Genomic DNA, 14,564 nt, shown 5'->3' with positions numbered 1-14,564 from the left:
TACAGGGGATGGTCCAATTTTCATGACAGTGTTTGTGTCCAAACTGTAACCAGATCTTGGGGCAAAGAAATGAGCAGGTGGATACATAGTGCACAAGACCCTCCTCCAACAAGCATGCCCGGGCCTTGCAGAGAAATCCCTTGCTTCCTGGTGCCAGCTTCCATCTTAGTGTTGTGTTGCTATGACAAGATACCGTGATCACAGCGAGTCTTATAGAGGAAGACAGTCAAGGCTTGCTTACACCCTCAGAGGTTCAGTGACTGTCATCATGGCATGGAGCATGTCAGCCTGCAGGCAGATATGGTGCTGGACAGGCAGCTGAGAGTTCTACATCCAGATCCACAGGCAACAGGAAGAGAGAAAGCCAGTGGGCCATCATGCCCCAGTCACACACCTATTTCAACAAGGCCACACCTCCCAGTCCTTGTGCTGCAGTGCCACTGTGTGCTGTGGGTCCGCCCTCACTGTAACCGTCGCAGCAGTGTCACTCTTGTATGTGGCTCACGGCTCTAGTCCTGATTTGCTTCTGCTCTCCTATGTTCCTCAGTTATTACGAACTTCACTCAAGTTTCCTCAGGTGGTTATTCATTTATTTATTTTTAAAAGCAACATGTCACAGCAGTGTTTTCTGTTGCTGTGATGAACCACCTGACCAAGGAGAAAGACGGGTCTGTTTGTCTCACACTTCCACAGCATTGTTCATCATTGATAGAAGTCAGGACAGGCACTCAAGCAGGGCAGGAACCTGAGGCAGGAGCTGGTGCAGAGGCCCTGGTGGGTGCTGCGTACTGGCTTGCTCCCTAGGGTCCACTCAACCTGCTTTCTTATAGAATCCAGGGAAGGCACCACTCAGAATGGGCTGTTCCCTCCCCATTAATCACTAATTTAAAAAATGCCTTTCAGGCCTCCCCACAGCCCAGCCTTATAGAGGCATTTTCTGAGTTGAGGTTCCCTCCTCTCAGATGACTTCAGCCTGTGTTGAGTTGACAGAAAACTATCCAGCATAGAATTCTGCGCTTGCCTTTCATGATGTCATTGAGAATACCTTTGAACACCTAAAACTGCCTCTGCCACTCAGTGCTGGGAATAAGGTATTCAGGCCAGTGAGAAGGAAAAGGAGACAAGGGGATGAACGAGTGTCCTAATGGAGCCCAGGCGTTTCCTGGGGAGAGTCAAATGCAGAGGGACATGCATAAGAATCAGTCAATTGTCCATGTGGTGGTGTGAATATGCTTGGCCTATGGGGAGTGGCACTGTTAGGAGGTGTGGCCTTGTTGGAGTAGGTGTGGGCTCATTGGAAGAAGTACATCACTGTGGGGGTTGGGGTTTGAGAGCTCCTCTTAGCTGCCTGGAAACAGTGCTCCTGGCTTTCTTTGGATGAAGATGTAGAACTCTCAGCTCCTCCAGCACCATGCCTGCCTGGACGCTGCCATGACCCCTTCCTTGATGATAATGGACTGAACCTCGGAGTCTGTAAGCCAGCCCCCGGTAAATGTTGTCCTTACCTTGGCCATAGAGAACAGAAGCTCTAACAAGACAGTCTACATGGAAGGTCTTGTCAGTGCAGAGAAAGGCGGCAGACACAAGACGGAAAGTTTTCCAGTTTTGTCGGCAGTTGGGATTATCCTTGGCTAGTCAGGTATCAACTTTAGGTGATCGTTAAATGTCCTGATAAATATTGCTTTTAGGGTCTTTAGACCAGGCTAATAAAGGATTTTCTTACAGAAACCACATTAGTGTAGTTGCACTAGTTCAAGCAGAACAGAAGACCTGAGCAGATAGGTGTGCCCTGCCTAGCTGGCCTGTTTTTTTTCTGGCTGAGAGAAGTGGTATGAGTGTTCTGATATAAATTGTTATCTTTTGAATATGTGGGGCCATAAAGCCTGTTGGAGTGTTTAAAAATAGATTTTGGAGATCATAATTACTTTATTTGACTTTTTCCTTTTCTCTCTCCTGGTCCTCCACATAACCCTCCCTGCATTCAAATTCATGGCCTCCTTTTGCTTTAATGGCTGTTCCTATTTGAGTTTGACCTACGGTTGGCTGCAGGACTTCTTGGGTCAGAGGCAAAGGGATGGCTGAACTGCACATTGAGTGTGTAATGGCTGCACTGTACACCTAGGAGGAAACATATGCAGTGCTCTAGGAGGCTGGAAGAATTTCTACTTAAATGCAAATCTGCAGTAGAATGGCTCCGTGTGCTCCTGGGTGGGAGGCAGGGCTGGGAAGGCCTGGGAAGTGTTAGTCCTTTGACCTGTGTGGCTCTTGCCACAGAGGGTCTCTGGGAAGGCCTTGAAGTGGCAGCACCAGTGGGCAGCAGTGTGGTGGTTCTTTCCAGGATTCTCCAGGGCCAGTAGGCGAGTCTGCTGTGTCTGCTATGCTGCTAAATATCAGAGTGTTTGAGCAACATTGCTTTCCTAGGAGTACATGGGAAGAGGAAAGGGAAAGGCCAAATGAAGTAATTATGATCTCAAAAATATATTTAAAAACACTGAAACAGGCTTTATGGCCCCTCGTATTCACAGGTGGATCCGGCAGACAGCTGCTCGTGTGTAGCAAGTAGCTGATGTGGCAGGAGGCAGTGTTAAATCATCCTTAATGTTGTTTTGTGTGTAGTCACCATAGAAGTAAGTTCAGGATACCAAGAAAGAGACCACTGTAGTTGTAGTGTCTGGACAAAGAAAATTTTACTCTTGATCTAGGTTAGCCTGTGCTCCTGACCTACACAGAAGATTTTATTGTAAGGAAAATGGTGGTTGTATCTTTTATCCTGGTTAGCTGGTGTCTAGCTTCAATATTGTTTATTTGGGTATTCTAAAGTATTGCTGCACAGGAAATGAAGGAGCAAGGATTCCTAGTTTCCAATATGAGCTCAATAGTATTTTCCGGAAAAGGCTCATGTTTGATTTTTTTTTTTTTTACAAGACCCTTCTCTCTCACTCACAAACACTTCTTCAAACTCATTAATATGTTGGCACCCTGTCCTGTGTTGGAAAAGGAATGTGCAATGGGGCCACAGTACATGTTTAGTGTTAGTTGATTGAATAATGCTGTGTCGGTCCCTGTGTTGGCACTATTAGGAGGTATGGCCTTGTTGGAGTGGGTGTGTCACTGTGGGTGTGGGCTTTAAGACCTGTAACGGCTGTTTCTTTTGTAACAGCCAGCTGGTTTTGCTGCTCTGGTCTGTAGGTCAGGGTCTAGCAAGAGAGAGAGTGGGGATGGAGGAAGGGCGAAAAAGGGGCGAGAGACGCAGAAGATAGATACAAGACAGAGTCCGGTGGAGTCTCTTCAAGTCTCTTCTTTATTCTCCTCTCTTCTATATTCTCCTCACTCCTTCAGTCTCCTCACTCCTCCCACACATAGAAAGGCAATCCTGGGTATTTATACCCTTTACCATGTGACTTGCCCTCGTGGACAAGCTCAAGTGAAGGCACTAAGTCACGTGACTTGTAGCCATGGATACCAGGAGCACCTTGCAGCAGCGGGGGGGGGGCACTAAACAGTGTAACAAGATGTTTATTAGAGTGCACTCAGCTATTGCAGGCTGTTGAAAACAAGTCTCTTGTCAGGGTATATGGCTCGAGATGGCTGTAAAGATGATAGCCACTTTCAGCTAGGAGTCGGCTCCCAACAAAGACCCTCATCCTAGCTGCCTGGACGCCAGCATTCTGCTAGCAGCCTTGAGATGAAGATGTAGACCTCTCATCAGGAGATCTAGAGCTCCTGCACCACACCTGCCTGGATGGCGCCATGTTCCCGCCTTGAGGAAAATGCACTGCACCTCAACCTGTAGGCCAGCCCCAATTAAATGCTGTTCTTAAAGAGCTGCCTTGGTCGTGGTGTCTGCTCACAGCAGCAAAACCCTAACTAAGACAGGGCCCTAGTACAAGAAAGTAATTCTGACATCTCCTTCATTAGTATGGTTTAAGGTGAGTGTCCTAGTTCATATGATGGTTTCTTGGCAGAGACGTTGACTTATCGTCATGAGGATGTTAGACCTGTACCAAGGCTGTCGCAGGATATTTGATCACACTGTAAACCTTGAGATTGTGTTGTTTCCTTATTCTAGTTGTGGTGTGGCTCAGACCAAGCACACACCTTTAATCCAGATGCTCGCTGCTTGCGTATTGTGAATAGGATTCAGTAAGGTCATCGGGATGGCGGAAGGTGGAGCAGGCAGCCAGCTGACAGGAGTGAACATAGGATAAACCACAGAGAGGAAAGAAGTCAGAAGGACTGATGCAGAAAAAGGGAGGGACGCCGAGTGGGACTGTGTTTGAGATGGCGTGGGAAGGTGGCTGAGGGGGAAGGTCAGCCGGGTGGTTTCTTTGCCTCGGTGAGCTATTTCTTTTTCTTTTTTTTTTTAAGACAGGGTTTCTCTGTGTAGCCCTGGCTGTCCTAGAACTCACTCTGTAGTCCAGGCTGGCCTCGAACTCAGAAATCCGCCTGCCTCTGCCTCCCAAGTGCTGGGATTAAAGGCGTGCGCCACCACCGCCCGGCGAGCTATTTCACTGAAGGGTCTGGCTCCCAAGTCTTTATTGGTAAAATCAAACAATTGAGATTTTATTAAAAACAACAGGAGACCATCTCTTTACCAGGGGTTCTTACCTCTCTTTCCCTCTCTCCCTCTCCTTCCTTCCCCGTCTCCCTTTCCCTCCCTCCCTCTCTCTCTCTCTCTCTCTCCCTCTCTCTCCCTCCTCCCTGTCTCCCTTTCCCTATTTCCCCCTCCCTCTCCAAGGCAGGGTTTCTTTGTGTAGCCTTGGCTGTCTTGCAACTCACTGTGTAGATCAGGCTTGCTTCAAACTCACAGTATTCTGCTAGCCTCTGCCTCCCAAGTGCTGGTATTAAAGGTGTGTTCTACTCCTCAGCAAAATTAGCAAACTTGGTGACTGATGGGGGCGTTTGGCTCCCTTGGGAATAGATAAACTTCCAACATTCCCCTTAAACATCCCTTGACCCTTTTCTCCAAATCTATGATCTGTCATCTCTGTTACATTCTTCAATCTAAATATAAGTCGAGCATGACAAGAAGTCAGGCTAAATTCTGCCTTTAGAGATGGCTTTGTGTAAGTCAGGCTGCCAGGGTTAGAAAAGGTGCGATTGAGACAACAACACTGCAGCCTACACTTAAGTGACCACAGCCCAGGGGCACCGGAAAGAGCCTGTTCAGCTGTGTCTGGGTGGGGCAGGATGTGAGTAAGTAGGTGGCGGAGCGGTGGGAGAGAAGGAGTGAAGAGACGGGTGGTTGGGGAAATGGGAGATGGGGAGAAGCTGAGCTGTTGGCGTCTATGCCAGGAAGCAGAGCTGAAGGCGTGAAGGCGGTTCCTGTTCTTTTTCCTTTGGAAATCGTGACGTACACTGTCCATCAGTAGAGGCAGTGATAATCGTAAACGGCGGTGGGCCTGTGCACTCTTCCTTTGAGAAGACCTCCTGCTGTGTGAGACGCTGACTCCCAGAGCTGCACCCTAGCCCAGGAAGAAGAGCAGGACCCGCCGGGGGAGACCACCGCTGACCTGCGTGTCCTGTGTTGACTTCTCAGTACTGGCCTGTCTGCTCATGCCTGTGGTGTCTCAGCGAGGCTCCCATGAGGCTGGGAGACTCTGGTCGAATTATAGTTTTACTGTGCTGTGTTTATCTTTGGCCAGACATTTATTTCCTTTGGAATCTTTGGATTGGATAAAGATTTGAAGACATCCAGTGTAGGGTCTCTGAAAATGCAAAACAGTCCAAGCAGACACAAGAGTTTATGCAAAGCAAGATCTTTATTTGAATTAGGCAGCAAAAACTGACCGACCAGAGGAGACTCAGGAGGGACGGTAGTACAGACTTGGAAACTGATTTCATTTTAGTAAGTATTTGATCAGAAAAATAACAAACCCCACAAGCATCTGTGCCAAGCTACAGTTACAGTTTTTCGGTAGACCAGTCATTATGTTTTGGGGAATAAGGAGAAAGTCAGCTATCTGAAAAGTCTCCAGCTCTCCTAGAGCCTGGGAACTTGAACTGAATTTTACTTTATGATCAAAGTGGAGTCTGAAAACAAAATGGCAGTACTCAGGCTAAGTCTCTTCGTATCTTCCTCAAATCTTTGATGACCTGTTTCCGAGTAGGGGTTGCATTGGGTCCTGAGGATCCTGAGCTTGACTGTGCTGTCTGTGCCCACCCTCTCCACACTTCTTTGCATGCTTTCTTGTGGCTTAAACTGAGCAGCCTGCTGTCTTACCGTGCAGCCAAACCACTAGCACCATTATAGACCCCATCCCTAAAAACAGAAGATGAATTAGAAGCAGTTGCTTTGTAAGACTCTAGCGAGCAGAGCCTTAGTTTACCGGTGACCCCGAGTGAACCACGTGGAGATGTGAATCAAAAAAAGCAAGAGGAATTTTAATGATTCAATGCATTGGGGTCGTCCTGCATCCGAAGGAGAGGCGGTAACCATGGGCAGCCCATTTGGTCAGTTTTTATACAGTTTAAGGGGTAGACTAGAGAAACAGTGACTAGGCACACTATGATTGGCAGAACAGCGTGACTTTTAAACCGATTGGTCTTTGGGGAATGAGGTGGCAAGGCCCTCCCTTGTCTGTAGGTGGCAAAGGTTGGCCAGTCCTGCGGAATGTGTCTAAGTGCTCTGGGCCTTCCCCACCCGCAGGTGGGTTCCCTGCCCCCGTGGTCTGAGGAATATTAATCAGCCTCTCCAATCTGGCAAGTGTCCCATGATCTTTCTAAAGTTCCTAAGCTGACCAGGAATGTTAATTAGCCTCTCCCTTGGGGGTGGGGGGGAGTTCTCAAACTTTCTTCTTAATATGCTGATTTTCTGGCCTTATATATTTTATTTTTATATTTTTGGCTGATGGAATTAGGATTTTTGTACATGTCAGGCAGTTACTCTTGTGCTGAGATTACTCATATCTTGGCTTTGGGACTTTGGCAGAGGGTATTGTTTTTCACCAGGATGGCATGCATTCATGACATTAATACTGAGTCTTCAGAATCATTGCATTGCAGTTTAATATTCTTGCTACCTTTGTGTATATCTTTGATTTTTAATAAATGTACATGAGTCTTTTGTGCATATATATATACACACACATATACACTACATACACGCACACACACACACACACATACATACATATATGTGTGTGTCTGTGTGTGTAATATTTGTGCATCTGGTGTTCCCTGATGTGAGGAGGGCATTGGATCCTCCTTATCTGGAGTTATGAATGGCTGGGAACTTCCAAGTGAGTGTTAGGATTTGATCTGGATCCTCTGCAAAAGCAACATGTGCTCCTAACTGCTGAACCATCGTTTTTCCCTATGCTTTTTGGTTTTGATTTTGGATAGATACTTATTTGCTAATATTTTTGAGAACTCTTTGATCTGTCAGTAAATAACAAATTAAAAATGCATTTCTTTGTTAGTAAACTGAGGTACTCCAGTTTTCTGATAAACTAGTATTGAAATAGAGTGAATATTTGACTCTTTGGAGGAATTTCAAGTAAGGTCTTGAGTGCTTTCTATCCTTTGTTTCTTTGAGACAGCGTCTGACTCTGTACCTCTGACTGTCATGAAAATCACTACATAGGCTAGGCTGGCTTAGAAATCACAGCCATCCACCTGTCTCTACCTTCTGAGGTCTGGGATTAAAGGTCTTCATTACAACATTCATCATGTCCATCCTTTTTTGAAGTTAGGGGTTTTGATAATTTTGCTAATGTATACCCAGTAGCGCTGATCTGTTTGAGAGTCTCACTGTATTACCTATTAGGAGTCATTTCTCTTGCAATGCCGTATGGAATTCAGTGGGCCCAGAAATGAGAGGGGTGATTCTCTTTTCTGTTTACTTGTGATGACCTGTGACTGCATTTGAAAGTCTATGATGTGGAATACATGTGTGGACACCAGAATGATGTAAATATATTCTCAGTGAAATGTACATTTACAGTGCAGTCAGTCTCACCATGTCTATTATGTCCTTACATGGGCTATTTTAGGCCGCAGTGAGCTATGAGGATGTGCATGTGAACTTCAGTCATGAAGAGTGGGCTTTGCTGGATCCTTCCCAGAAGAGTCTCTACAAGGATGTGATGGTGGAAACCTGCAGGAACCTCACTGCCATAGGTGAGAATGCTAGTTGTCGTTCACTTTCTAAACAAGGGGACAAGTGTTTCTTGGTTATTGGTGCACTTCTGTGATTTCTCTTGTGACAGAAGAAGAATGTGGTAAATTATCATACATGGTTCTCAGGTTTACCAAAGATTCTAACTTAAAATTTGCATACTATCCAATAATATATCATAAATTTTCTGTTACTGTATTCTAGGCTACAAATTGGAAGATAGCAACGTTGAAGAACACTGTCAAAGTTCTAGAGGAGATGGAAGGTAAAAGTCACGTGCAAGCTGATACGAATGCATCACTGAGGACACTTTCATGTGCCCTGAAGGTGTAAAGAAAAGCAGCAGTGTAAATAAGCACAGATTTATGTATATTGATGAGGATTACATTCTCACAAGGCCGTGTGCTTCAACTTCAGGTAGCTAGCCTGTGCTTGTAAGGGGTTCCTGTAAGAAACAAGACAAAGAAACCGTACCTTTTAGTCTCAGTCCAGTGAGAGCCATGTTTTATAATGAGTTTCATCCCATTCAAAAAGCATGCACATTGATTAGGGGACCAGTGAATGTCCAAGACCTTTTATTGGCAAATAGTCCAGAGTAAAGCTAGTGTTACTCATATTCTTCTAGTGAGTTTCCAAAGTTTAATGAGAACAACAGTTTATAGGAAACAAGAAGGTCGTTGTCATGGAGAAACCTTAATCCCTGTAACACATGTCTATGCGGAACAAGAAGTTAACTTGTGTGAATATAGTTGGAAACCTTTTGTGTGTTTTTTCTCTTTTAATAGGACTAACATCTGTCATTGTGGGTACAAGCCTTGTGAGCATAAGGGACGTGGAAAGAAGCAATGCACCTTTGTACAGAAGAGTTTTCTTCAAACCTATGAAAGAATCCATACTGAAGAGAAACCCTATGAATGCAGTCAATGCAGTAAAGCCTTTGCAAATTTCCGTAGTCTTCAAAAGCATGAAAAAAATCATACTAGAGAAAAACCCTTTGACTGTAGTCACTGTGGCAAAGCCTTTGTAAGTCGCAGTGCTCTTCAAATACACCAAAGAACTCATACAGGAGAGAAGCCCTTTTTTTGCAATGTATGTGGTAAAGCATTTGCACGTCACAGTAATCTTGATATACATAAAAGAACTCATACTGGAGAGAAACCCTATGACTGCAATGAATGTGGTAAAGCATTTTCAACTCGCAGTCATCTTCAAATTCATGAAATAATTCATACTGGAGAGAAACCCTATGCATGTAATCAGTGTGGTAAAGCCTTTGCATATCGCAGTAATCTTGAAGCACATGAGAAAACACACACTGGAGAGAAACCCTATGAGTGTAGTCAATGTGGCAACGCCTATGCCAGTCGTAGTAGTCTTCGAAATCATGAAAAACATCACACTGGAGAGAAACTCTATGGATGTAATCAGTGTGGTAAAGCCTTTGCACGTCGTAGTAGTCTTGAAATACATGAAAGAACTCACACTGGAGAGAAACCTTATGTGTGTAATCAGTGTGGTAAAGCTTTTGCACGCCGCAGTAGTCTTCAAATACATGAAAGAGCTCACACTGGAGAGAAACCCTATGACTGTAATCAGTGTGGTAAAGCCTTTGCAAGTCGTACTAGTCTTCAAAATCATGAAAAACATCATACTGGAGAGAAACCATATGGCTGTAACCAATGTAGTAAAGCCTTTGAATTAAGGTGTGATCTTCAAATACATGAAAGAGTTCACACGGGAGAGAAACCGTATGGATGTAATCAGTGTGGAAAAGCCTTTGTAAGTCGTCGTTATCTTCGAAATCATGAAAAACATCATACTCTTGAGAAACTCTATGATTGTAGTCAATGTGGTAAATCCTTTGCAATTTTCAGATATCTTCAAAAACACAAAAAAACCCATACTGGAGAGAAACCGTATAAATGTACTCATTGTGGTAAAGCCTTTGCATATCGCAGTAATCTGTATAGACATGAAAGAAGCCATACTGGAGAGAAACTGTATGAATGTAATGAATGTGGTAAAGCCTTTGCATATTATACTAGTCTTCATAATCACAAAAAATGTCATACTGGAGAGAAACCCTACAAATGTAATTAATGCAATAAGTTTTGACACATCAGTATAATCTTCAGTTCATTAAAGAACTCATACTGGAGAGAAACCCTATGAATGTAATCAGTGGGATAAGGCCTCTGCATCTTATAGTCTTCTTCATAGCCGTGAAAGAATTCCTCTGGAGAGAAATTCTAATCTAATAAATGCAGTAAAGCCTTGTACACCAAGCCCATTTTTATTTTTTGTCACTAAGCAATCTCACTGGTGCTCATGTACAATTAGTAGAACTGTTTCATCATTAAAATATTGTCTTGTTCTCAGATCATACAGAAATTGTCATCCAAGGATAGAGGAACACACAGGGTTTGAATAATAAAACCTATTTGCAAATGAAAATGATATACTGCCGTCTATTTTTATTGGTTATGTTTTTTTCTGAAAAGCAAATACTTCTCAAGACGTTCTCAGAAATATGAATGGCAGAGATTGTTCTGGGAAACCCACGTTGCTCATGCAAGTTTGTTTTTTTTTTGATTATTACATACTTAGGCTTTGACATGTGCTCACCTACACAACAGCACATACATAGTTTTGAAACTTAATTAAAGACCACTTAAAGGTACTGGCTACATAACTTGACTATCTGGTTTGATCTCTCAGACTCAGAGGAAAAAGGGAATAAACACCTGAAAGTTGTCTTCTGGTTAGCACATGTACATCATAGCACAAGTGTATTTTTTTTTAATTTATTTATTTCATGTATATGAGCACACTGTCCCTGTCTTCAGACACACCAGAAGAGGGCATCAGATCCCATTACAGATGGCTGTGAGCCACCGTGTGGGTGCTGGGAATTGAACTCAGGACCTCTGGAAGAGCAGTCAGTGCTTGTAACCACTGAGCCATCTCTCCAGCCCGCAAAAGTGTATCTTACACAGGTAAAAATTATTAAAGATGAAACCTGAAAGAAAATAAGCAAAATATTGAGACCATAAGAAATGATTTTACCACTCACAACTGATACATTGTATTCCAAGAAGTGTTCATCAAAAGAATGAGGGTTCCTGTTTAAATCTTCCTTTATCCTTTCATTCTTTTTTTTGTTTTTGTTTTTCGAGACAGGGTTTCTCTGTGTAGCCCTGGCTGTCCTGGAACTCACTCGGTAGACCAGGCTGGCCTCAAACTCGGAGATCCCCTGCCTCTGCCTCCCAAAGTGCTGGGATTAAAGGTGTGGGCCACCACTGCTTGGTTTATCCTTTCATTCTTTATTCAACAATAGGTCATTTAAAAAACAACTCAGCTGGGTGTTGAGTCACACTCCTGTAATCCCAGTTTTGGGAGACAGGGAGATGTAATTCTGTGTTTGAGGCCAGCTTGGATCACATAGCAAGTTAAAGATGGCATAGCTATGTAGAGATATCCTCTCTCATAAAATCCAAAACATCAATAACATCCCCCCCCAACCAAACAATCATATCTCTCATTATGGATCTTTTCCTAATATAATCTGCATGCCGTGTGAATATTTTAATATTGATATCTTCAAAAAACTGAAATATAGGACTTTCTGTTTGTTTTGTCCCAGGTATGAGGCTATGGGGCTGATTCACAGCAGGTAGCTATAATCTGCCTTGTGCTCTAGCAGAGGTGTTATTTTTGCCAGAGGCAGATTATTTGTGCAGTTATGTGACATTTGTAATTCTGGGGACTTTTCACTGGGCATATAAATGGTAAGGCCCTGACAGTTGGTGTGGGTTACGGGTTGATGGTGGGGTGCTGTTGGTCATGATTTGTTATGTAGTCACGCACAAAGGAACAAGAAATTAGATGCCCTGATGATGAAAATCAAAGTTGCCCAAGGAACTTGACAGTCCTAATCAGCAGGACGCAGTCTATCGATGACATCACCTCCTCATCAGCAGGACGCAGTCTATCGATGACGTCACCCCCTCATCAGCAGGACGCAGTCTATCGATGACGTCACCTCATCAGCAGGACGCAGTCTATCGATGACGTCACCTCGTATTCTCCTTTATACTTTTTTCTCACCTATTTAGTATTAAAGGTTTGAAAGGTTGGAAGAAGAGGGATGAAAGAAAAAAGCCACCAAGTAGCAAACACCTGCTACATCTGGAGTCACCTCTAGTCAATGAAGTCTGTTGTCCTCCCTCTTATCAAAAGAAGTGTGTTAAAAATTACAGTGAGAAGCGACTTGTAAAGCCCATTCACAAAGAGAGAGAATCCAGTCAGTTCTTAAGTGACCATGGACTAGGGACTTTTCAGCACCGGAACGTGATAGAAGGCAGAGGCCCAATGGAGCCTCTTCATTGTCTGCATCATAATGGTGTATTTAGGGTCCAGAATGCTGTCTCAATAGTACTGATTCTGTTGGGTACCCAACTGTTTCCTAGCACTCACCTCAGATGATTCCAGGTGCAGAAGGTCCGATGCACTCTTCTGTTTCCTTGGATACCATGTATACAAATGAAAGACACAGTCACATTCAGCCCCCCACATACATTGGACTATATATTGTGAAATGTATAGCAGGTATAGCAGATAGTAGCAAGTGAGAATACACATCATTGATTGCTGGTGTTCAGAGTTTATGCTTTATATGCTTCTGTTGGGAAATGTGTGTGTGACACTTGTGCTTCTTCTTGTCATTGTACACAGCTTTATTCATGAGAACTTTACTCACGTAACATTTTTTTTTTTTTGCTTTTTGTTTTTCGAGACAGGGTTTCTCTGTGTAGCCCTGGCTGTCCTGGAACTCACTCTGTAGACCAGGCTGGCCTCGAACTCAGAAATCCACCTTCCTCTGCCTCCCAAGTGCTGGGATTAAAGGTGTGCGCCACCACCGCCCGGCTCAGGTAACATTTCTTAACCTCAGAGTATAGATTGACTCAGGCTCTGTCTAACATTGGCTATCGCATTAGACGTTAGTCCAGCACTTACATTGGCTCTGTTCTCTCAGGAACCCCTACCTGTAGAACAGTGACAGAAGCTGAAGGGAGTGTAAATCCGCAATGAGATAAGAAAGTGGGAACCCTCAGACAATGAGTGGGAATGATGGGAGAAGCCAGGAACGGCTTTGCCTTATGTTGAGCTTGTGCATTTTGAAAGAAAGAAGGAGCTCAGAGTGGATGAATACTGGGACTGGTCCACGGTGAAGAATGTATGAATGATGAATGCATGCACTCGTGAATGAATGAGAGTGGATGAATGCTGGGACTGGCCCACGGTGAAGAATGTATGAATGAGTGAATGCATGCACTCGTGAATGAATGAAAGGCCCAGAACAGGATCTGCCACTCAGCAGGCAATGTACCAAAGTGCCCTGAGTGAAAGAACAGAACGGGGTCTGACAGTGTGAAGGGTCAGTCTGAGTGGCACACAGTAGGTGCTCACAGTACTTGGAGAAAAGACGTGGCTACCAGACACTGGGTGGTACATGGCCATCCAGTCCCAACCACTTCTACTTGCAGCCCCTGGAGGCGGAGGCCAGCTCAGTGCACAGCCTGGAGAGACAGGTAGGTGGAAGGGCACAGCCCGTGTTTGGGAGGGTCCAGTGTCCTGAAGTCCTCAAGTGCTGATCTCGGTCTCTGCAGGTGCAGGAGCTGCAACAGATGCTGGCGGAGAAGCAGGAGGAAAAGGAGAGTCTGGGCCGGGAGGTGGAGAGCCTGCAGAGCCGCCTGTCCCTGCTGGAGGTGGGCGGGCCTTGGGAGTGCAGAGCCACAGAAAGACAGTACAGAGGGGTTAGGATACTGAGCCACTGGCTTGGTCCCTTTGGCTGGGGCAGATACCTAGCTGGTCTGCTCCAGTGAAGACACCATATCCTGAGCCATCCTAGAGGAACCACTGCACTCAGAGCAGCAGGATTTCAGGATCCCAGAGGCATCCTGGGTCCCAGGAGTTCTACCCAGGAGCTCAGGATCACAAAGACATCTGGACTCTGTGAATTCTGACACAAGCAAGATAACTAGAAAGACAGGCTCCAATCAGAGACAGTGAATATAGGTAGCACTAGAGATAACTAGATGGCAAAAGGCAAGCGCAAGATTATAAGCAACAGAAACCAAAGTTACCTGGCATCACCAGAGACCAGTCCTCCCACCACAGCAGGTCCTGCACACCCCATCAGGCCGGAAAAGCAGGATTCAGAATTAAAATCACTTCTTATGATGATGATAGAGGACTTTAAGAAGGACATAAATAACTCCCTTAAAGAAATACAGGAGAACATAGGTAAACAGGTAGAAGCCCTTAAAGAGGAAACACAAAAGTCCCTTAAAGAATCACAAGAAAACACAACCAAACAGGTGAAAGGAATTGAACAAAACCATCCAGGATCTAAAAATGGAAGTAGAAACAATAAAAAAATCTC

At 44.5% G+C, this 14,564-nt stretch overlaps 1 protein-coding gene across 1 annotated transcript; it reads left to right on the top strand.

Annotated features, from left to right (window-relative positions):
* Nucleotides 1-7,927: 7,927 nt before the first annotated feature.
* On the top strand, nucleotides 7,928-10,576 carry LOC114624680 (zinc finger protein 431-like). The gene is made up of 3 exons (XM_028771712.1): nucleotides 7,928-8,121; nucleotides 8,324-8,384; nucleotides 8,905-10,576. The coding sequence occupies exons 1-3, from the start codon at nucleotides 8,088-8,090 to the stop codon at nucleotides 10,217-10,219; spliced, it is 1,410 nt and encodes a 469-aa protein (XP_028627545.1). The 5' UTR covers nucleotides 7,928-8,087; the 3' UTR covers nucleotides 10,220-10,576.
* The last annotated feature ends 3,988 nt before the right edge of the window (nucleotides 10,577-14,564 follow it).

The sequence above is a fragment of the Grammomys surdaster genome, unplaced genomic scaffold (assembly GCF_004785775.1).
Source record: "Grammomys surdaster isolate TR1022 unplaced genomic scaffold, NIH_TR_1.0 209, whole genome shotgun sequence".
NCBI lineage: Eukaryota > Metazoa > Chordata > Mammalia > Rodentia > Muridae > Grammomys > Grammomys surdaster.
This window is presented reverse-complemented; position numbering and strand designations above follow the sequence as displayed.